The following is a 24600-nucleotide window of genomic DNA, read 5'->3' as shown; positions in this document are numbered from 1 at the left end:
TGTGATTTCACTGTAAGATATAAGAGGATATCTGTGGACAACTGGTGCTTGATTGAGCAAGACACATTGTATTGTGACATAAATTCCTATCACGAAATTATGAATGTCTGAACTATTTTTTTTTTTTTTTTTGAGACAGAGCCTCAAGCTGTCCCCCTGGGTAGAGTGCCGTGGCATTACAGCTCACAGTAACCTCCAACTCCTGGGCTCAAGCGAGTCTCTTGCCTCCGCCTCCCAAGTAGCTGGGACCACAGGCGCCCGCCACAACGCCCGGCTATTTTTTGGTTGCAGCTGTCATTGTTGTTCGGTGGGTCCGGGCTGGATTCGAACCCGCCACCTTAGGTGTACGTGGCTGGTGCCTTAGCCGGTTGAGCTATAGGCGCCGAGCTGAATGTCTGAACTATTAAACTAGTGGCTGTCACTGGGTGAAGTCACAAGGGGGTTGAATAAAACCTTGTGTCTACACTTGCCCCTCAGACCTCAGACCTCACCAAGCTGCTTACTAGTAGAGTTAGGCTGTTATCTATCTATCTATCTATCTATCTATCTATCTATCTATCTTGTCTTGGGCCAACATACTTTGAGATGGTACCATATCTTCAGTATTGTAAACTAAGTCATCGAGGAAGCAATATTTGATATACATAATTTCACCGACTTTTTTTTTCAGGACCAGATCTTTTAGTATATTAACATGTCCACATCAATTGTCTGTTATCCTTTGCCATTAAATATAACAGTATTGATACTACAGATAATTCTTCTTTTCTTTTTGGTGGTGAAGGGAAAGAGGCAGGAGGTGGCTGGAGGTAGGGAACTTGTACTGATCCATGCACCTGTCTGCCTGGTGTCTTTCTCATCAAGGGCACTCATGTATACCTGAAAGCACAAAGGTAGGGGGCAGCCTCTGTGCCTGAGTGGTTATTCTCACTGGATTCTACCTGATAGAGACCCATACTCTCCTTCTTACTGTGTATTCCTGGCCCTCTGAGAGTGTGCATCAGGCTTGGACAGAAAGAGGAGGACATGTAGTCTCTGATCTTGCTTCCTAGCCATTAGCTTTAAGTAATGGTTTCTAAGAATGTGCTATTTTAAGAGCTATATCTAAGGCAGCGCTAACTGGTCTGCAGGGTGATGATGGGACAGTGCCCTCAAGCTTGGCCTCATTCTCTTACCAATGACATCATGGGACCTGAGAGCAAACTCATGACAGCATATGCTGTGGCACAACTGTATTTGTTTTGAAAGCAGCTCTCAAAGCCAGATTTCTCTATTGATGAGCTCCTGCAAATGAGAACACCACCACATACGGACTTATGAGTCAAATCAGGCCAAGAGAAAAAAGGATTGGGAGGAGGTGAGACTGTAAGTCCCCATTCACATTCAGGGATACTTGTGTGTGTTTTTTTTCTTTTTTTTAAATAATGAGAGAAAGAGAGAGGGAAAAAAAAAACCCCATCAAACATCCTTTGTATCTATCCTTAGGCCAGGTAATCTATTTCTTGCCTTAATGTCAAGCTTCAGTAAACCCACCTCCTCCTCTCTGAAGTGGCTGCTGGCTATTATGCAAGCCGGAAATGTACATGGCAGGAAGAGCTCAAGAACTGAAAACTGAATCGGGGGAGGAGGGCAGCTGCTAAAGTTAGCAAAGGTAAAGCCAGGGGAGAAAAGGATGAGAGGAAGGCAAGGAGCGTGCACAAAATGCTCCTTTACCTCCACCACGGAAGTGAGAGGCTGCTGAGAAATGCTTTGCTAGCCTGGAGTCAGGTTCTCTTTTGTGAAGTGTTAAGAAAACAGAAAACTTCTCATTTTTTAAATTTGCCCACGACAAAACAAAAACATTAGTCCTGCTCCAGGGGATGATCCATCAATTTAAAAAAGTGCCCCAAGGCACCAGGGCTTCAATCCCTTCGTAATGTGAGTACAGGTGCAAACTTACTAGTGTGTGTAACCTCTGTTGTGTGACTGACTGGTCAGGAGGATGTGGACATCCTGACCCTCAGAGGCATAATCCCGCAGGGAATGCTACTGTATACTCAGCTGTGCAGCAGAATAGTGTTCAGAGTAAGACTCCCATACCAACCATCTACTCTTGAGACTATGTCCAGGGCCTAAATTCAGTACGCTTGGTGGTTGGCTGGTTATTTATGTATGTAAGTATGACTGATTATTTATCTATTTATGAGTGAATGAATGATGCCAGTCTGTGTTGCCCAGGCTGGAGTACAATGGCATGATGATAGCTCACTGCAACCTTGAACTCCTGGGCTCACGTGATCCTCCTAGCTCAGCCTCCCCAAGAGAGGGGACTACAGGTATGTGCCACCACACCAAGATAATTCTTAAATTTCTTTTTTTGAGATGAAGCCTGACTATGTTGCCCATGCTGGTCTTGTACTCCTGGCCTCAACCAATCCTCCCATCTTGGCCTCCCAAAGTGCTGGGATTACAGGCGTGAGCCACTGCACTGCCTGGTCTTCTGTTTTCTACCAATGATCATTGTGACTCACAAAGAAAAAGGAGCAGCTAGGACATCTGAATTCAACAATGTACTGTGCATCCTGGAGCCAGCCTCCTTTGGTGTGTGATGAAGAAAGCTCCACCCAACACCTAGTTCACAGGGTATGGGCTGTTTTCCTTTCTCCCAGTTTTTATTAACCCCTGCTCAAAAACCTTTTGTACCCCCTTATTACTTTCCTTTACATACCAGAAGTCAAAGTTCTTCACACTCTAGTTCCAAGCTAAGCTCCTTAGAATAGCCCTGTAATGGCAAAATACTGATCACTATGGAAGTGGAGGGCTTGCAGGGAGACATTTGTTTAATTCTTGCTTTTGGGGGTAGGTTCAAAATCTTTCATAATAAAAGTGAGAAGATAAGCTCTACCACCCACGTCATCTATCATCTGACTGCTCCCTATTCCAAGGCGCTGCCCCACCCTCATGTCATTTTCTCTGCTGGAATGTTCTCTGTGTCATCCTTGTTTATCAGAATCCCGCTGTACTTTTACCTATACCCATCTCAGTGCTTGACTTACGGGCTGAGCTTCAGAGAACCAAGAGTGCATCTTATGCATCAAGGTATTTCCCCCAGTGTCTTATACATAGTAAGCAGCCAATTAATGTTTGCCGAATGAAAAATGAAATTTCATGCATAAGAACAGCTTAGCCTGTGAACAATTGAACCTCCTGGATGCATCTAAACCTCAGGTAAGGAAACAGAGCCTCTTCCAAGCAAGTACCTTCTTCGTGGTTCTGATGCAGTATGACTTCCGGCTGTGTGTGTATAGAGTTTCCGGGGTGGAAGAATGGTGAGAAAAGAATCCGAGGTTTCCTCTGCTTCAGGATATGCTGAAGGAGTTCATAGAGCACATCTCCTGCAAAGGGAAAGGAAAAAGAAATGGGGAAATGGGGACTTTTTCTTTTTTTTTTTTTTGGAGACAGAGTTTCACTCTGTTGCCCTACGCTAGAGCGCTATGACATCATCCTATAGCTCACAGCAACCTCAAACTCCTGGGCTCAAGAGCTCTTCTTGCCTCAGCCTTCTATGTAGCTAAGACTACAGGCTCTTGCCACAACACTCAGCTAATTTTTCTATTTTAGTAGAGTTGAAATACTGGTCTGGAACTCAAGAGCTCAGGTGATCCACATAGGTTGGCCTCCCAGAGAGCGAGGATTACAGGTATGAGCCACCTTGCCCAGCTGCAATGGAGACATATTTTTCAACAACCATTTATCAAGCTTTAGCTGTGTGACTGGCCTTGTTCTAAAGGTACCATGAGGAGCAAAGCAGGCAGGCTCCCCGCCCTCAATAGAGCTCATGGGGATAGGATAGAGTACCTGAAACTCACAAGGTCAGAGCCATGTGATTTTTTTTTTTAAAAAACAAAACCTTTTTGATTATTATAGTAATATACCAAAAAGTTTTTAAAATGCAGAAAACCAGAAAGAAAATAAAAAATCACCTACAGTCGCACTGCCGAGAGAAAGGAGCCCTGTTAACAGTATCTATAGCTATACAGTTTGAACCAGCTTCTAATAGTCTAATAGACTCTCTTACCTCCACATTAGGTTTTGAAGACTTCTCCATTTTACCAAACTGCTTTAGTGGCTATATAATAATGACCTATCAGAGGCCTATACCAGACTTTACCGGAAATTTACGCTATCCCTATTCATTGCTATTATTTTTGTGAAGATATCTTTTTACGTCTATCTTTGCTTGTACGTTAGATTACTCAAATTAGAATTATGAAGTCATTAAGTACGAGCATTTTTAATGTTTAAACAACGACTCATAGATTCTTCATAGAAATCTTTCCTATAGAGAAAAATATGCCTTTTTAACCAACCCCAATCCCAGGCAGGAAAAGAATATATTAAAAAAAAAAACATTCGCAAGTCCAGTTAGAGGTGCTAACTATTGGAGATGCTCTATAAGGAACTGGCACATTCTGGGATGCTTCCCTCTTTTAAAAATACATATAGGCACAGCTCCAAGGTTCTACAATCTCTAGAAAATCATCTTGAGATGTCAGTCCCTAGCAGAGGATGGCTGGCGCTGGGCTGGGCAGGGACTCTCTGTTCTGATATATCGGGTATTTGAAGTGTCCACTGAGTAGTTAATTAGCAAAAAAAACTGTCATGGTCTTGTCCCACCCCTTTGGCTCAAGTTCAAAATGCACGTGGGTGCCTCAAAACCCATAGGGATGGGTGGTTAATCTTTAAAATATCACAGGCCTCTGACTGTCCCCCCACGCCCTTCCCCACACACAGACGTGCAGTCAACAGTGTACCAAACAATAGGCTTTTGTTTCTAATTGTAGCCATTTTTAACAGATAATGTTAATTAACAACTTTGTTTAGCTGCATGTTTTAGGCTGTAGATATTGCTATGTTATGTTTTCTTTCAAACTCAGCAGCAACTGGAGAAATACTTTGTATTAACTTCCTCCTTTCTGCAAACCTTCAGTTCTCTCCGGTTTGTACCAAATGAAGTCCATGGACATGCCACCTAAGTGATTCTCGAGGGAATCTGGTGTCTTTGACTTTGTTCCATCCTCTGCCTTTCACGTGTGGTTGCTACTGGTACACCTTTCTGCCGCTACTTACTAATATAACTAAATGAAGCCAAAGACTTCAAAGAGCTGTAGACATCATGTCAGTTGGGTATTTTATGAAAAGGAGATGGGTGGGAAGATGCAGAGGTGTCCCGAACCAGACTTTTCAAAACGTTATATTTAAGGTAGAGCCGTGGCCCATGTGATTGCATTTGCGAGCTGGGAACGGCTTTGGAATTCACTGAATCCAAACCTAGTAGTCATGGTGATGCCTCTGATGAGGCGGGATACGGAGCCTGAAATACAGTCCTATTTTAATGATTCATATTTTAATCTCATACAAAAATAAGTCCCTAATCAACACTTTGTTTCTTTTGCTTTAGTGTAATGTCTTCCTGAACTTTTCCTGATTTGCCCGGCCTCATGCTCACTGGGTTTTATCCTGTGGGTTTGATCAATGCTTTATTTCGGTAGTTTGCAGAACAGAAAATGAAAACATTAAAAAAATGTGTTCCTGATGATTACTATTACTAAAAAAATGATCAGTAATTAGCGCATCCATCTTGGAAGGAAGGCCAGGAAATACAAATTTAGTGTCTGGGGGTGGGGTGAGGGGTGGGCAGGCTGATGTGGCACTGGGGAGTGCAGACGCTGCCTGGGTCGGAGTCCCAGCTCCTCTGCACTGGGTGACCTTGAGCGAGTCCCCGAACTTCTCTGCAAAATGCAAACAACAGCATGGAGTGTTAAAGGACACTAGAGCAGGGTGGGTGCACCTGCTGCTCCCTGTCCCCTGCCTGGAGAGGCTCCCTGGGGGGTCAGCAACAACAAAGGCCAGACAGTGGGCAGGGTGCTTCCTTTCTGTGTTTTCATTCCTCCACGTACTCAGAGAAAGTGAGGCAAGATGGCAGACTGGGTGAGAGTCTGTGCTGCGGAATCAGCCTGGCACCACCTCAGCCACATCCCTTACCTCGTCTAGGCCACAGTTTCCTCATCTTTAAAATGGCAGTGTTGATGGTGTCTACCTTGTAGGATCATTGTGACACTTCAGTGAGGTGGTCCATGTGATAAGGTCATCACAGTGTCAGGCAAACAGTAAAAGCTCAATAAACACTAGTGGCTGCTTTTACCAACACCACCACTGCCAGTGACACGAGTGTCATTGTTACTGCTGACATTATTAAAATGGTTTAGGACAGACAGTTGTGCAGACCTGTAAGGAGGTGTCACGTGGAGAGTGGGGCAGGAGTGTGTCAGTCACGGTCATTTGATACTGCCCTGTCAGAACGGGTACAGAAGGCTGAGGCCACTCACCCATTCTTAGGCTCTCTGGACACCTTGTCCCTCTTTGAGGCCTAAACCTACAGTGGGGCCGATGTGTGCCCTACTCCACATGTTTCCAGGCCTTCTCAGCCTCTCATCCTAGAGTTGGCCTAGGGAACAGGCAGAGATTTCTTTTCAAGTGTGTAGGAGAAAGCTGGGAAGGGTTAGTCCCATGGATGCTGCCAGTTTCCTACCTGAGCCTGTTAGGAGATTCAGTACAACAGTGGAAGTTGAGTGCCACCCACAAGGGATGGCTAACAGATGGGAACACAGACCTGAGGTCTTAGGCCAAGAAACAACTTAATTCTAAGCCCCTGATGTGGCCCTAGCTGAACCAGCCCATTCAAGGCTTTTTGTTTCCTCAGCAACCAGGATTGGGGAACGGGGCTGGTTCTGCACGCACACATCCCTGGGTGGGAGTGGGGGAGCAGAGACCCAGCTTCCTGCGCATGTGATGTGAGTGACTGGCAGTAATAGCACGTGTCCAACAGAATCTCAGACCTAGAGCGGATTCTAGAGGTTTCTTAGATAGAGTCCCCTGCCTCCCCTTCCATGCCAAGAAGTGGCTTTGGCTGAGCACTTCCAGTGATGGGCAGCTGGCCACAGCACAAACCATTTTTGGACAGCTCTTAACTCCTCTGTTGAGCTGCAATCTGGCTTCCCCTGTAATCCCTATACCTTGGTTCTTAGTCCTGCCTTCTGGAGCAACACATACCATGAATGTCTACAACAGGTTTCTAAATAAATGGAGATGCCCTCCCATCCGCCCCATCTGCTGTCCATTGGTTCTCCTCCCATCTTCATATATGCAGGGGGTCATGTGTAAAAAGTAATATTAGCAAAAGGATCTCTAGAATAAAGAAGGTATTTGCAAATAAGTTGTATTTACCTGCCAAATATAAAAAGCGCGAGTCATAGCATTGCGTATCTAACTCGGCTGATGACCACTGGCTTAATTTGGAAGGGCACTTTTCAAATAATTCTTAGCCTCTTTGATTCTTGCAAATCTCTAATCCAAGAAAATAAACACAGTGACTAGTACTAAGTAGTGCTTCTTTTGTACTAAGCAACGGACCCAAGGCCTATTGGTCAAGGGACCACGGCTTCTGTTGGCTCCTCCTTGTATCTTCACATAGGCACACAGTTCACGCGTATACATGCACATCTATGTGCAAAGGTGGATATGGCATGAAGCCAACGAGGTTCAGGCTCCTGGATGGGCACAGATCCCTAGGAGACATCCCAGAAATATTTGTATTCCCCAGATTACAAGCTTCAGGGCCATAAAACCTATCCTTTTCACACATACACAGAAACAAACACACGTACAATTATGCATTGGTGATCTTGATGCGAAAATCCAGGCACCTACTTTGAGAATCCTAACTTCTATTATTTTATTGCAATTTGTTTCAAATGAGTAATTGGGAGAGTGAACGACAATACTGTTGCAAGTTGCCTTGTTAATCTTACCTGGTCTCTGAAGACCAAGAATATACAGATGTTGCTTGGCCAGAGGCTTTAAATTTACTTAAGTTACTTAAATTTAGAGGAAAGAACTTGGGCTCTGAAGCATAGCAGTCCCAAATTTGAATCCTGGTTCTTCTACTTGTCAGCTGCACTCCCTGAAGCAAACCATTTTTCCTCTCTGAGCTTTAGTTCAAGGCTTAGTTCAGTATTCTTGTGTAGAAAATGACAATAAGGCCACAGACTTGGCAGGACAGTTGTAAGGACGAAATGAGATTATGTGCATCAAGCACCAGCTCCGTGGACGGATAATATCTCTTATGATTATGGTAATCATTAACAGACATGTCTCAAAAAAAAATCTGGTAAAAACTGTTTCAAGACTTTGCATTTAAAGCACATGCTTACGTTTTACAGTCGCGTTGATGCCTATGGAATATTTTTTCCCCCAGCTGACGTCATTTTGTACAGACATTTCCAGTTCTCAGTTCTCCCTCTCCCAGTCCCACACCCTCCACTCACAGTTGCATCTCCAACCTCTTTCTTTGGGTTTCTTCCCTTTAGCAGGTAACCAGGGTCAAGAGTTTCCTGTCCCCCCCCCTCCCCCAGCTCCTCCTTGTTCTCATTTTCCTCTCCAGGTGCTGCTTCTGTTTCTCTCCTCCCATCACAGACAAACTTCCCCGGGGAGCTGTTCAACTCCGTGGTCCCTACTCCCTCACCTTCCTTTTGGTTCCCACTCCCACCGTTCTCCATCTCACTCTTGCCAAGGTCACTTCCCTGCAGTCAGATCCAAAGGTCACCTCCCTGCGGTCAAACACTTGGGGAGCTGCCTGACTTCTTGGCAAAATCCATCGAGGTGATTAGGACCTCTCCTCTCCTCGAACGCTCTGGCTTCCGAGATTCCCACCTGTCCTGATTTTCCTCCCACCTGTCTAGATTTTCTTCCCTCTGTTCTCACTCTGTCAATATTGAGGTTCCCCAGGCCTCTCTCTAGCCTTGCTTCTGGGACAATCTCATCGACTCCCATGACTTCAGTGGGCTTTTCTATGCGAAACCTACTCCATCTGGGCATTTCCTCTGAACTCCAGAACCACACTCAGGTCCTAGGTCCTTCCTCCTGGAGCTCCTACAGGCACCACATGTGTAATGCATCGAAGACAAAAGTCTTCCCAAACCAGACAGCGTTCCCTAGTTCAGTGAAAGCTCAGCTGATCTGGTCAGAAACCCAGGAGTGACGCTTAGCTCCTCCTCCTCCTCTCTCCTCTCACATCCGAGACCTGTGGACTCTTCCTTCTCCATGCTGAGTTGCCCCATCCCTCAGTTGGCCTCACTTGAGCTCAAGTCACCACCACTGCTTCTAGACTCCAGCCAAATGGATGTCCCACCTCTGTACCTCGTCATGCCAAACCTCTCACCCTGGATGGCTTCCATTCATCTTTAAAAGAACCTAAAATCCTGAACATGACCTGCAAGGCCCTGCAAAACTTGCTGAGGAAATAATGGATGAGTGAGTGAACTAATGGCTGAAAGCTGTAGTGTCATCCACGATCTTTACCTTCCCATGTTTGTTCAGCTCGTCCCACATTGGGGGTGGCTGGGGAATTTCCCGTTTTTACTATTACAATTGCTAAGGGCATCTTTTAAATTTTTTCCCCACAATTGGATGATTTCCTGAGGACATTTTCTTAGGAACGGAATTATCTGTGAAAGGGTAGATTAGTTTTACGGTTTTTATTATACCTTCCTCGTTGTCAGAAGGCAGGGACTGACGCTTAGTGTCATCCCCACGGCTACCGAGAGCCTCTCCCAGGGCTTTCACAGCTTTGAACTTCTCTAGTTCAGCGGGTTTGAAGACCCCCTAGCACTCACATTTGCATTTTTCAGGTGATGATTTGCTATGTCCATATCCTCACATGTAGATTGAATTTGCTAACAGTTCTCTCTACTCTTTCATTTTTATTCAGAGATTTTAGTTTCCTTTTGACTGATTTAAAAGAGAATCAAAGTGTTCTTGCTATGGGAGGAGCACTCTTAGATTTGTATGGAGATTCTCTGCTGGGTTGTTTCCTTCGGTGATGGGTTTAGGATGAAGCCCAAGGCCTCAGTTACCGGAAGGTTCATCATGAATTCAACAGTGACAACGCCAGGGCAGTCACAGCCTAGCGGATCCCCCTTGTGCTGGCCACACGCCTGTTCCTGGAATGGGCCTGCTTTGTTTTCTGCCTCTGCTGGACCCTAGTTACCAAGGATCATCAACCCATTTTTGTAGGTGGATTGAATTATTCACTTTTTAAAATTTACTAGGAAGTACCTTCTGCAACCATAAAAATAAAACTAGCCTTTGACTTAGGAACAAATATTTGAAAGCCTGCTTAAGATTTATGTCTTAGACACAGAGACCCTGAGAAAAAGGGGATAGACAGGTTGTAGGAAAATTTGAGTATTATATTTAAAACAAGAATAAATCGTTTAGAAAATAGATGTAGTAGGACAATGGCCATTGGGTAGCTGAACATAGAAGATAAAGTAAAATAAATGAAATAATGAGCTTCTGAGAGAAGATAAATATTATGGAATAAGATTTGGTTTATAAAAGAAAGCACTGCATAGTTTTACCTATGTTATCATAACATCACCCCGTATGACAGAGAGACTACCTCCATTTCACAAACGCGGGAGCAGTGTGCTAAAAAATTACATGACTTGGGCGGCACCTGTGGCTCAAGGAGTAGGGTGCCGGCCCCATATGCCGAGGGTATGCAGGTTCAAACCCAGCCCTGGCCACAAAAACTGCAGAGAGGAAAAAAAAAAAAAAAGGAATTACACGACTTTCCCATCAGGGACTTACCTAAGTCTTTCTGTGATATGTGATGATACCCATTGTTTTTTTTTTTAGGCTTGGTCAAAAACTCAGTAAGAGAAGAGCCAGCTCTGAGTGTCTTCAGTCCCGGGTCATTTCAGGGCTGCAACTTCCCTTCTGGGACCCAAATCCTTCAGTTCTGTGACTTAATTCTCAAACAGCCACTTGACATTCAATCTAGCTAACCACCTACCATTGTTTTATAGAAATCAATAGGCAAACTGGGTGAAGGAACTATATGTAAGTAAAGACTCGTATTTTCAGTTTAGCTTTGAAAGGGCTATTACTGTATTTGAAGAATATAGGCAAAGCATCCAGAGACAAAGGTGCTGGTGGGCTAGAAAGGAAAGACATAATTTGGAAAATCATACTCAGGTCTACTAAGAGACTTCAGATTTTAGTATACTAAAACGTCCCAAATAGTTAGCAAATCCGTAGTGCATTTTTGCTGAATTGAATGGAAGGTACTTAGAAGATCGGTTTCATACCCTTTTTTGGTACTGGGAGAAAGTGAGTATAACATGAGTTTAAATGGATGATGACTTGTGGGTTGTTTGTTCATCTAAAATAATGGGTACAGAAATCTATCCCACCTGAATGTGAACAGATAACCCTACATAAGAGTTAATGCCAACTTCTCTGTTCCTTCCTATCAATGTTTTCTCAGAGACTCAAAGTAGTCAAGTGATCAAATACCTCTCTGAATATAAATCCCTCAAAACCATTTAATGTGGTAACTGCCTGTTAGTCCAATGACAAGGTAAAATTAATTCTGTCTAGGTGAGGTTTTATAAAATTCAGATCCCTTTACATCTAGTCTTTAGCTTTGCAAATGTTATAAATTTGTCATCTTCCTATATCCTCTGATTAGGAGACTATTAAAAAAATACCCCCTTTATCTTCAAACTTGAAATATTGCCGTACAGAGACCATACAGTTGCTTCATAAATATTATAAATGTCCCTTGCCTTATTCTAATGGTTGAAAATTGAGGACTCTTATCCTGGACATGGGAAAAAATGAGTGTAATTTATGAAGTTGATCAAAGAATATGGCATTAAGCATTTGAACTTAAACTGTAGTAATATTTCAGTTACTTATAACTCATTGATTCTAGTTATCACCTTTCCACATTGGAGAACAGTTTTTTTTTTTTTTTAATTTTTGCAGTTTGAACGGGGCTGGGTTTGAACCGGCCACCCTCGGTATATGGGGCTGGCACCCTACTCACTGAGCCACAGGCGCCATCCCTGGAGATCAGTTTTTTAAAGGAATGTTATTTCCACATACAGAGAGCACAGTTTTGGGTGATGCCAGATAGGAACTAAGGCAGGGTGGAAGATTCAAGCATCCCTTCACAGGACGGGGCATCCAGATACTTTTGTTTTATTTCAGCAGTGCTGTGACTAGTGAGAAGCTACTATTGATTCTTTCTAGATAGCAAAAAAGATTCAAAGAACAGCCATAAGAAAAAATTGGGTGAAGTGTAAGTTTCACAAGGTTTCGAAGGAGGCCCATGTATTTATTCACTGCCTGTAGGGTGGGGGGTTATAATGGTCACTAGAAACTTATCACTGTTTCAGTGTTGAAGTTGAACCAAACTGTTAAGAGTTGAAGGGAGCTTAGGATCCACATGGTGAAAACCCCAGTTTATGGATAAGGCAAATATGTGTAGGTGAAGTGATGTGATTTGTGAAGAGACAGCTGTAGAACCCAAGCCTTGGGACATCTGCTATGCCAAACTCCTAAAGCGGAAAGCCCATGTCAGAGGAAACAGCAGCAAATGTTACATCTCGGAAATGAAAAAGATTTTCAACCTAGACCTTGCCTCTGCCTAAGGAGAATGGCCATGGCCACATTTTTCCTTCCTCACCCTGCCTGGTGGCCCCGTTGTGAGACGGATCTTTGCACCTCCTTCCTAGTTCTGTCTTCCAGTCCCTCTGACAGTGCTCCTCTGTTTTGTGATGAGTTTTCCTGGGGTCCTTGTTGGCACGTATCGCCTTGAAATTCTGTTCACAGCTTTCTGGTTGATCCCTTTGTTAAATTATTTACAGTATAAATTCACCTGTATGCCCAGCTCATGCATATCCTATTTCACGGGGTTGATGCTCATCCCCATGATTCCCAGCACTGGCCTGGCTCTTGTTTCAGATTTCCAGCTGCAGAACAGGACACGTCTTCTTGTGGGTCCTGGCACTGCTTGCCCCCAAATGAACTCTTACCACTGTTTCCACATCAGCAACCCATCTTATGGAGCACTTGGTACATGAAGTACTGTTACCCTGGTCTCACCGATCCAATTCTGGATTCAGTGCCTCCCAGTCGGATCGTAGCAACAGCGTTCGAACTAGCTTTCCTGCCTTAAGTGACCCAACGCATCTACCCAAACGCATTTGATGGCAAATGTCTGTTCCAAGGAAGGGCTGCAACCATACTCTGCTGATCCTAACTTTTCACTTGTTTCCCTTCACCTGCAAAATAAAATCCAAGTTTCTTAACTTTAGTACTCTCAAACTAGGTCATAATTCAAGCAATATATATTGAGTGCCAATTGGATGCCATGCCCTGTGCTAGGCACCGGGGACTTGGCAGCTTAATAGGACACATTCCTTTCCCCTCCTGAACTTTCTATTCTAGGTGCAGGAGGCAGAGGAGCAAACAGTCACACACTACACAGTGTGTGTGGAAGGGGAGAAAGGAGGAACCGCACCTAACCCAGCCTGAGGGGGGACAAGTTGGGAAAGGCAGGCAGGTGGGGTGGAATTGGGGACGCAAGGACAGAGGTCACTCAAAGCCTTCCAAGAGAGAGTCAGCAGGACCTGAAACGTGAGGGGGCAGTCAGACGAGTGTGGGAGGCGGGCGAGTGGGGTGGAGTGGTGTCTCAGAGAGGAGCTGTCACGTGTGCCTTATGGCGGAACTCCTCTTTCATGCACACCAGCCTACACGTCCTCCTTAATACCCTTCCTTATCTCCCTCCTGTTTCAAAGTTTTCAAAGACTGGCTCCATTACCACGTCCTGGAGTTTCCTTTGACAATCCCACTGAATTCAGGTCCTCTCCTTCCTGCGACCTCCGCTCTGGTGCGGAGCTACTTGGGAAATACTCAGGGAATGACATCTCCCATCACCCCCTCATGGGGGCTACAGCACCCTGCAAACTTTCCGGTGCCACAGTGGCAGCTGGCTTTCCTGCCTTGGCCGCTCCTCAGGCAGGCTTTCTCACCATCACCCAGATACACCAGGCTGGCCCCGCTCCAGTTGCCCTCTGCCTACTCAGCCCTGCCCTTCCTTCTCTCCTGAGGCTCACCCTACTCGGCGCTCTCCACTCTTCAGCCTTCTTTGGCCTTTAGGGATCCATGCAAACCTGCCTCCATCTATCTGGACAGTCACTCCTTGAGAACGGTACCATCTTCCACGGAGCCCGCCCTGGCGATGATCTGACAAAGTGGCAAAGAACTACTGATGGGCTTTCACATAGCTCTGTTTAGAGCTTTGAGCGGAGGGAACCTAGTTTCATAAGTCAAGTTGAGAGGTCATTGGGGAGAAAAATAAACTGGTGATCAAAAAGGAGCACCTGAGACACGATGAAAGGGAAATTTACAAAGACGTGGGAGAAAAGCTGCCCAAGGTCTAAGGCAAATCAAGTCAAAACCCGTGACCCTGTTTGCCTTTCACGAGCGGTTTCGCTGGAACACAAAGGAGTCGGGTTTTTTCCTTCCACATACATAACTTGGTCTCTTTGAGTATAATACCTCTGAGTTTCCACTGGAGCACAAAAGGGAAGTAGTCTGCAATAAATTCAATGGAATTATTTCAGATAGTTTATTTCTATGGGGGTTGTACAATCCTTTTTTGTGTGAGATTACAGAAAGAATTGATGATTTGAGACATAATGTTTTGGGTATGTTTGTGCCCCACGTAAAAACTAAAAAATTACCTGTCTTCGGAGTTTGTTTCAAGTTGCAGTAACAGCTCTACTTTGGGGGAAACTTCCCCTTGAATATTTCTTCATAGAAACGGTCTGTGGCAATTGGGAAAAGCAGGGGGAGGTGCTGGGCTATGGCTTTATCTCCGCTCCTGTAATGAGGGACGTTTCCTCATGACGGTCGGTTTATTAACTTCTGGCAGGCCTCCAGCGGCAAGTAAGGGTTGAACATACTTAGGGACTGTGCCAGGACCTTACGCAGGCTCCTTGCCCTTTGTCAAGAGAAAAGGTGCTCAGCCAGACAAGGGACTGCAAAGTCAAGGGCCTCTCGGTACTCCAATAACCACCCCCCGCCCCCAGAGGCCTACACTTGAGACCAAAGTTGGCATATGCTGTTCCCAGATAGCTGTCTTCCAAACAGCCATAGGCTTTAACAAATGAAATTCAGAAGCACATGGGAAGTTTTTTCCATGGTGGGTAACACACTCTACAGGAACAAATGCTTGTTACTGAATTAGACCTTCCCACTAGGTCTTAATTTGCCAAGTCTTCCTACTTAGGTAAGCCTGAGGAAACCTCCACAGGTATTGTTTTGTTTTTTTTTTTGTTAAGGATTTCTACAAGCTACGAGGTGCATTATTTTTAAAAAGTCAGTAAAAAAACAAAAAAAGTCTTCCTCTGCAACCTGAGAAAATAAGTCAGTACCTGCAAAGGAAATCTTAAAGCCCTTGGAGTTACTTCTAACCTTGCCTTGGCACCAGGGTCCTCCTATTTTTCAGCCTCGATCTCCAGTTCCACGTTCCTTTCTGCCCCCTCCACCTCAGCAATGCCCATTCCCCTTCCTCTCCTGTCTCTGTTTTTCACAGAGCAGTTCACAAGCTATACTCCCTCTCAGGTTTCTCTTTTAGCCTAGGTCTTCAGAATCAGGGGCAAGGGAGAGAGAAAGGCCTGGAGTGGCATTTTTTGCTGTTCTAACTAGATTCCTTAAGTCCCAATATGCGTAGATCCTAAGTGGATTACCTCTCTTAACCTTAAAAAAGTCTCCCCTTGATCTGGAAATCCTTCCTCTTCTCTCCTCACACTGGCTCCTGTCAGTGGAATCTTCTTTCTACTAAGCTGTCATCTTCCTTGCTCATGCTGACCTCCTGTGGAGATGTTTTTTGGGGAGAGGCAGGGTGAGGGGGGACAAAGAGCAACCACAGACTAACAGATTTTCCAAGCTGAGCATGCGTCAGGAGTCCAGACTCTCACCTGAATGAGGAGATCGATAGCGAAAGTCCTCTTTGGTCAGCAGCAGGAGAGCTTTGCCATTCATTTCAAACGTGTTGCTGTCAATTGGCCTTAAAGAAAACTCATTTTCAGCCCACTTGAGCCACTGGGCTACGTCATCCCTGCTCCAGTAAATTGGCTGCAAGCCTGTTGGAAAGAGAGCAAGACAGAAAGAAAGAAAGAAAAAAGGTCTTGTCAGTTGGACAGTTGGAATAAAGAGAAAAGAGCTCTGAATAGTTAACGAAATTGAGTTTCCATGTCTCAAGAGCCTTTATTCTCAACTCTAAGCCCCAGGTTAAAACTCCAGCTTTGTAAGTACTCAAGGGTGCTGCCAGATTAATTTTTTATTTAGAGGCAAAATCAGAAAAAGATCCTTTTTAGGATCTTTTTGAAAGGATGATAGGTCTCAGGGCCCTGCCCTTTGTTGCCCAGGCCCAGAAACTGTCTTGGTCCTAGGTTTGCTGTCTGTGGCCCTAGGCACCCGAGGGGGCTCGGGACCAGGACACACTTCGATGTGCTTGGGGCGGGGGGGGGGGTGCTCTCAGAATCAGAGCTGATCTGAGGGCAGCCCAGTGGCCTTGTGAAGTCACAGTGTTCCAGCGTTGGGCCTGACCTTCTGGAGCTGCCAAATAATGAAATGTTCCCTGAAACTTCTTCCAGGAAGAGCAATTCGCTCAGCCTCTGGGAATCAAAGGGCAAGGTAAGGATAAAAGGTCTTTTGCCTTTTTCTTCTACTTGCCCATGTTACAACTTCCTGGTTGGAGTGGGACTTGGAGTCTGAGTTAGACTCAAAGTGGACTGGAGGGAGGCCTGGGGTGAGGCTGAGAGGGTGGTTCAGGTTGCATTTCCGGGAGCCTAATGGTGAGGCTATATTTTTACTTTATTGAGCTACTGTAGGAAATCTTTGATATATCATTCAAGTGGTTAGAATAGTGGTTCTCCAAGTGTAATCTGGAAGCCCCTCAGGCTTGCCAAGACCTTTGCAGGGCATCTATAAAGTAGAAACACTTTTCATAACAATATTAAGAGATTTTTTTTTCCTTTCACACTCTCATTCTTTCATGAGTATACAGTAGAATTTTCTAGAGGCTACATGACATGTGACATAACAGACTGAATGAAGAAACAGATATGCGAATCCAGCCAATGAAACATTAATGAGACTTGCAAAAATACATAACAATGTTACTTTTCTCACTAATTTTTTGTTTTAGAAAGTATGTTTTTGAATACATATTGGCATTACTACATATATGGATTATTATGTTTTAATGAATTTTTTAAAAATTCTCAGCTTTGATTCATAAATGGTAAATATAGGTAGATAGAATTCACATAAACTAAAGCTCTTGGGGGATCTTCGAGGACTTTTAAAAATCAAAAGGGATCCTGAGACCCAAAATGTAAGAACTGCTGCATTAGAAGAAGCTGGATGCTCAACAGAGCATCATTCTCTAAAGTCACATGACATGATGTGGATCAATAGTTCAAACACTACAATGGAATCAGTGTTTGCTAAGGGGAGCTTTAGTCTTCTCTCAATATAAGTTACTTAAACATGCTAAGGAGACTCCATCACCTTTTATTTTTTTCTTTCAAGAGACAGGGTCTTGCTCTGTTGCCCAGGTTAGAATGCCAAAGCATCAGCCTAGCTCACAGCAACCTCAAACTCCTGGGTTCAAGCAATCCTCCTGCCTCTGTTCCCTGAGTAGTTGAGACTCCAGGCATTCACCCTAACACCCAGCTAATTTTTTCTATTTTTAGTAGAGACAGGGTCTTGCTCATACTCAGACTGGTTTCAACCTCCTAAGCTCAATGATCCTCCTGCCTCAGCCTCCCAGAATGCTAGGATTACAGGGGTTGAGGCACAGTCATGAGCTCCATCAGCACTTTATGAAGTCCTGGAGAGAATCACCTTTCATCCTAAATCAGGCATGCAATGATAAAGGACAGTCTGGTCTCTTGGATGGGTTGCTCTTCCTCTTTACTGGAATGGGGAAAAAATGGCTCAGACATCCTGGAGAATGTACATGGCCTCTGGGCATGACTGTCAGCTCTGTCTTCCAAGTGGCTCCTTTGCAAAGTTTTGAAGAGTGGTAGCTCCTTCCTCTACCCTGGTGGAAGTCCCCTCAAAACCAGTCCATCTTGTAGGGCACTACAGACGAACTAGAGGGCACTGGAATAATTAGAGATAGTCATTTAAAGGTTTTCCTTGGTTTTTCAGTTTTATGATAATTTTTTTCACATAGAAAAACAGCAGCGTTACAGAAAAAGAATTTGTAGGATGCTATTACTGCTCTACGATCTGTAGAATGAAATGCGGCCACTAACGGTTTTGTTTTTGACTCTTGACTGGGCCAGATAGCGCTACCTATTTAAAATGGTCCATGGCTGTGGGAGGTGCCCAACCCTTTCCAATGACCTTGAAAATGCACCTCTGGTGTCACACTGAGGTGGCAGTGGCAGCATGGCTGGCTCATCAGAATCTCAATTTTTGAACTGGCAAACCCCTTCAACCTTACTTCTTTCTCCCTGCCGGTGGGTCACCTTTGACCAGAAGCAGCACAGTCACCTCTTTCCTTCACAGGAGAAGAATGAGAACAGTGAACTGTTAGGGGACACCCGTGAGGGTCCAGGCACTGAGGGTGCCTCTGAGGGTGCCCAGAGCACAGAAGAGGTCCAGTGAGAAACAGGAAAAAGTATGGGGTGGCTTATTGGAAATGCGGGTGCCAAGGCAAATACAGAACTGAATCCCGCTTGGGAGGGGAAATGAGAGTAAAATGCTGAAGTTTCTGCAGAGGATACACTGACGCGGAAGGAGGCGGGCGAGAAGGGGGTGGGGGACGCAAGTTGTAATTTGAGGTTCTTTCTATTCTATGGAAGAAAATACTCATGAGTAATCTTTTCCCTAAATACAAGAAGAGTCACACACTCCTAACAGCTCTGCCGGTTCAGAACGACAGTTTCTCTTTTCACTTCCCATTAATCTCTCCCACAGCCCACAGCCCAGCCCCTGAAGCAGCCAGGGCCACCCATGGAAACCCCCTCACGAGGAACCGGTGAACGCTCTGGGCTTGTGTACAAAAGGGACCCAGTGAGTTACCGGGAAGGCTGCAGCAATCCTAGCAGTTATACAAAAGCGACCCTGACCGAGCAAGCTTCCTCTGCAGGCCACTCAACAAATTCATCAGAATCACTGCTCTCCTGTTAGCATAAAGAGAGAGGTGGACGGAGCTGGGAAGAGGCTTGCTCAACTTCCCTGTTCAAAGTCAAGTCCCGCTGCTATTTCCTTTTTAATTCAATAGAATAAAAAGGTTGTGGTGGAGGATGTGCTTTGCAATTCTAATTGAGGAGGAAAAAAAAAAAAACTCCTTTCCCTCAAACCTCAGGGCTCTCAGACCTACTGTGATACTGCAACTGAGTGGAATACAGCCTCGTACCTAGAGGCAACTCAGTTCTAATCAGGACAATTTTGATTCACTTGATAGCCATTCATTAAGCACTTCTATGCACCTACACTGTTTTAAGCACTTGATAAATATTAGTTCATTTAACTGCATGCTCACACAACTTTATGAGATAGGAGTTCACAGGAGGAGACTGAGGCCCAGTGCTTGTACAGGACTTGCCCGAGATGGCATGGCTCTAGTGACAAGAAGAGGTGAGCCTGGAGCACGGGCGGTGTGGTTCGCGAGTCCGTGCTCTTGTCTAGCGCACTGTGCTCACCCATGCATTTCCCATCCACATCCACATTTGAGATTGGCTTTCACCATCTAGCAGGGGTTCAAAAAAGACTGAGTAGATTGACTCCTACCCATCTAAGACTTAGATCTGGGAGGATTTCTAAAGTTACCAACATACTAAAAATATGCAAAAGAAAAAAAAAATCTGTAGATTCCCAGAGAAATAGATTTATAAATGGGAGGAGGAAGGTGTGGGTGGGACGCTGCTTTTAATGCATTCAGGAATAAAGCGCTCTCTTCACTGATGTTTGGTCTTCGGAGTCCTTATCCGGCTCACAGCTATGAATGGGACAGAGATACACGGGCAGGATGAGGGAGGATAGCATATAACTGTTTTATACTGTCTCTTTCAACTTTAACTCAAAGTCAAAGAATATAGATGTTAATGACTACTAGGAAAAAAAAAAAAGGAGAGACCATTAGTCTATACGTATATTATACTGCTCCCTGTGCATTTAACAAGCCCGTTGAGAGCCTTTTACTAAGATGGGCATTTTAAATGCCAATTAATTTCAGAGAATATTTGAGAAGAATTTTGTACAGAGGAAATGAACTATTATAATTAAGAAAATTACTAAGAATTCCACTGCAGTTTTTTCCCCCAAGTGGGTCAAGTTTGTGGTGTCGTACCCCTCAATGACACACCGAGAGCCTTAAACTTTCTGCTGTTAATAATATTTCTTCAATTCCATGTTCAAGGGGGCAGCCGCATTTATCAGTACTTTCATACCTTCATTTCAGACGTTTGGAGTTATGTTTAAACTAATGATGAAAAACATGTTGGGAGTCAGGAGCCTGGATTTTATTCCCAGATCTGCCATAAATTAACATTCGAATCTGGGCAGGCTGGTCAGTTTCTCTTTGCCTCAGTAACTTCATCTGCAAAATGAGGGCGTTAGAGTATGTGATCTCTATTCCCTGCAGGATTTGACACAGTCCATATAATCCTATTTAATTTGAATTTTAAAAACCAAAGAATAGAAACAGCTGGGACCTTTTTTGACAGAGTGACTCCATGCTCATGACCATGGCCCTGTGATTTTGTTACTTCCTGAAGGATTTTCAGCATCATAGAAGATGAGTGAGTACTTATGAGTGTATTATTTGAATTCTCAGGAAAGCTGTAACCCAGCCATGGCAATAATAAACATATCCTCTTGCAGCTGTATGGTGCTTTGGAGTGGGTTAGATGTTTTCACGTGTTTTCATTTAATTCTCATAAAAGCCCCACGATGTCCGTGGTATTTTCATTTCAGTTTAATAGGTGGTTGTGCTCTCATTTCAGTTTAATAGATGTCATGACGATGACACATAGCTCCGAGCCATCAGGTGACTTTTCTGGTCTGAGCAATGCTCTGTTCAAGCTCTTCCCCTGCGGCAGTCATTCACCAGAAACCCCTGTTATCCCAAACTTCCTGTATAAACAGGACCCTGCTCTAGATTCTACAGGGTGGAGGACAGAAACAGAGTGTGAAAGATGGAAAACACCTCAGAGATGATCTGGTCCAATCCACACCCCATTTTTACCAATTAGGAAAATGAACTCTGGAAAAGTTAGGAAATTGAATCAGTATCAACCTTCTGAATCAGTATCAAATCCCTTCTTTCCAACATCCCCAGTTGTCTCATAACTTGATTCAATGACACACAATAATTCTGTAACCCTTGACACAGTGAGGACAGTTATCACTTCCCAGCTTAGTCATTTTGCCTTCAGATTAAACGTCCTCAGTTGGCCCAGCTGTAACTCCTCCACTGCAGCCTGCAGACCCCCACCAACCTGCCTGCCTCCTCCGCAGAGCAGACCAGGCACCCACTAAACAGCACCAAGAACAGGACCAGCACTTCTGATAACAATAGCTGTCCACATGGAGTGCTTACACTGAATGCCTGCACTGATTGCTATTTTCTTTTGACAGGTATGTAAACTGCAGCACACATAAGCAGAAGTGGTGGTGCTAGGACTAGGATCTCAACGGTGTGGCTCTGTAGTCTCAATTCCGAACACCTCACCACACCGCTTCTCATGTTGCCTACAAATAGTAAGCACCTCCTTGTGAGCAAGCAAGTGCTTGCCAGGCTCTGGGAACCTTCTAAATGCTTGCACATCTAACTCATTTATCCCCACAACAATTCTGGAAGGTAGGAATGATCACCATCCTCATTTACAGGGGACAAAACCAGAGCACAGGGAAGTCAAGTGACTTGGCCAAAGACACACAGTTGACATTTAGGAGAGCTGACATTTGAACCTGGGTGGTCTGGTGTAAAGTTCACATTATTAACCATCTGCCTCTCTAAACTTATAGAATGTTTTGGCACAGCATCAAATTAAATCCACAATTTAATTAAAAAAAGAAAAATGTTTCACAGTGGTTAAGCACGCAGGCCCTGAGCACTAGCACGGAATCTCTATTTCCCAGCTGTGTGATTTTGTAAGGTTACTTAACCTCTCTCTGTCTCGCCTCAACTGAAAAATGGGGACAACTTTAGACTTATAAATTAAGTGCCACTGAATCAAAGATGATTGTGCTTTTTAAACTTTCAGATGGCATAAAGCTAGTACAGAATAATATTCTAAGATTATACAAACGATGAGATAAAACACAAAGACCAGTATCTGGCATGGAGCAATCATTTAATAGATAATTAGCTATTATATTTTTACTATTGTTATTACCATAATCATTTTTACCATCTTGCCCTACCCACCACATATATTGCTAGTACTTGGAGCCAAACTCCAAGAGAGCTGAGGATGCCTCAGATGAAACATCCTTAGTTGGTCCAGTTGGTGAGAATGTATGTGAATCGATATTAAATTTCATTTGCAATTTTAAACTATCATTCCAGACCCCTTGCAGCCTCTCCAGATTTACGTCTATTGCGAGTATCATCTGTACTCTGTGGTTTCACATCATCTGCAGCTTTGATAAGCTCTGTCACAAATCGACAGGCTCCTGACAAAGTGCTAATCAGGTAGGACGAAATGGGAGCCCTGGTGACATACCAGCTACCTCCTTTCAGATGGTTACTGATCAAGTTACTGGCTCTTTTGGGGAAGAGTTGTTCAATTATCAATCCGTCTAAATACTCCGGCTTTTGGACTACATTTTCTGAGCTCATCCATAAAAGCAACGTGAGAAATTCACTGAAATGCCTTGCTGATGTCCCGAAACACAGTAACTACAAAATGGACAGTGACCTTATTGAAGAGGATGAGGACAGGGTGGCTGGCTCGGAAGTGATAATGTATTCCTATGTTCTCCTAACTTCTGTATTTGAGAAGATGTCCTGAATTTCATCTGGAAGTTCTATCAGGTTAGTTGTTTTAGTCTCTAAATGGACCTCCCCCCTCTTTCTATTCCTAATATCAGGTAAACAATAGCTCATGTTCTTTCTTTTAGTACCACTTCCATTTCCCACAACCCTGAAGGGTCACTGTCCTGGGTTCATCTTTCATCCCTGTGCGTTCTTCACTCTAGGGGTCCTTTGTCTGGGCCAAGAGCCTTGAGTTTATTTAGAACAACTCAGATGCACTTTTACAATCAATTGGGCCGTCTTGGGCTTCGATTCTTTCCCGCATGCCAATGTTTGCACTACCCTCTCAGTCTGACAATCATTCTCCTTTCTGAGAGAAAGGGAAGAGAGAAGTTTTGTTTTCTCTTTGCTCTTTGTTGATTTTTGTTACCTCATCTCACCCAATCAGCAAGCCGACATCTCACTTATTCTTATGCCATCCTGCCCCCACTTACTGTTTTTTTAAGCACCTCTCAGAGTTTTCAGCTCCCTTACTTTTCACCTTCAAGAAGCTCTCTTTTGTATTTGTCTTTTCAGTAAATTGTTCTTTCATCCATCCTCTACATCTTTTCAAAAATTTGAGCTCATTAGACTAGTCCTCACAAAACAGCGGGAAGATAAACTGGCATCCTCTTTCTGGCAAACGACTTGGTGGTATTTTAAGAGCCCTGTAAATGTTAACTTCTGAGACTCTACCTTAAAGAAATAACTCAGTATCTAGAAAAAATTTTCATGAAAAAAAGATGCTCATTGCAGTAGGTTTTGTCTGTTTTTGTTTACCTTTGAGAGAGGGTCTTGTTTTGTTACCCAAGTTGGACTACAGAGGGATTATCATAGTTCACAGCAACCTCACACTCCTGGGTTCAAGGGATCCTCCTATCTCAGCCTCCAAAGTAGCTGGGATGACAGGTACCTGCCACCAAGCCTGGCTAATTTTTGTTTGTTTGTTTACGAGACGGAGTCTTGCTTTTGTTCAGGCTGGTCTCAAAATCTTGGCCTCAAGTGAACCTCCCCCCTTGGCCTCCTAAACCACTGAGATGATAGTCGTGAGTCACTGTGCCTAGCTTGCATGTTATTTTTAATAGTGAAAAACTATTACCATCAATAAGTGAATAGTTAATTGTTATCATTAACATCGATGATAAAAAATGATGCAGTCAGTAACATAATACTCACAAAGGATATGTATTTATTGAAAATAAAACAGCATATATAAATGTATATATATGTGTGTATAATAATCTCAATGCATGGAAACATACTGTAGTAAAACAAAGATATTAACAGCAACTGTCATTCAATAGAATTACAGGTGATGTTTATGGCCTCTTTTTCGTGTTCCACTTCTTTATAGGAAGCGTATGTTACTTTTGTATTTTAAATAGATCTATTTAAAGATTGGACTTCTCAGGGACTATCCCCAGTGCAGCCTCATCGGCTTCTTTACTTGCCTGCCTTCTTTCTCGTTCCAGTAAGAGTCACGTGCATTTGCTAAGTCAGGATTCCATTTTCAAGAGTGCCCTGACTCTCCTGGATTGTGTCTTAGCATTTGAGATCATGGGATCATAGGGACTTTTTCACTAAATTTAAAAAATTTTCCTTCTTTAAGTCAAGAAAACACATTTGATAGGTCAAAGACATTACCCTCCCTTAATTACTAA

The 24600-nt window shown here is 43.9% G+C and overlaps 1 protein-coding gene across 2 annotated transcripts in view; it reads right to left on the bottom strand.

The window, feature by feature from the left end:
• Nucleotides 1-24600, bottom strand: part of ETV6 (ETS variant 6) — a 230623-nt gene that overhangs the window by 34938 nt on the left and 171085 nt on the right. For both annotated transcript variants that reach the window (XM_003797768.3, XM_023517915.1), the window contains exons 3-4: nt 15879-16043; nt 3240-3374 (exon numbers count right to left, since the gene is read on the bottom strand). In XM_003797768.3, coding sequence (XP_003797816.1) covers nt 3240-3374; nt 15879-16043 — 300 coding nt within the window. The remainder of the gene's footprint in view (nt 1-3239; nt 3375-15878; nt 16044-24600) is intronic.

The sequence above is a fragment of the Otolemur garnettii genome, unplaced genomic scaffold (genome assembly GCF_000181295.1).
Source record: "Otolemur garnettii isolate 467f Iridium unplaced genomic scaffold, OtoGar3 scaffold00124, whole genome shotgun sequence".
Classification (NCBI taxonomy): domain Eukaryota; kingdom Metazoa; phylum Chordata; class Mammalia; order Primates; family Galagidae; genus Otolemur; species Otolemur garnettii.
This window is presented reverse-complemented; position numbering and strand designations above follow the sequence as displayed.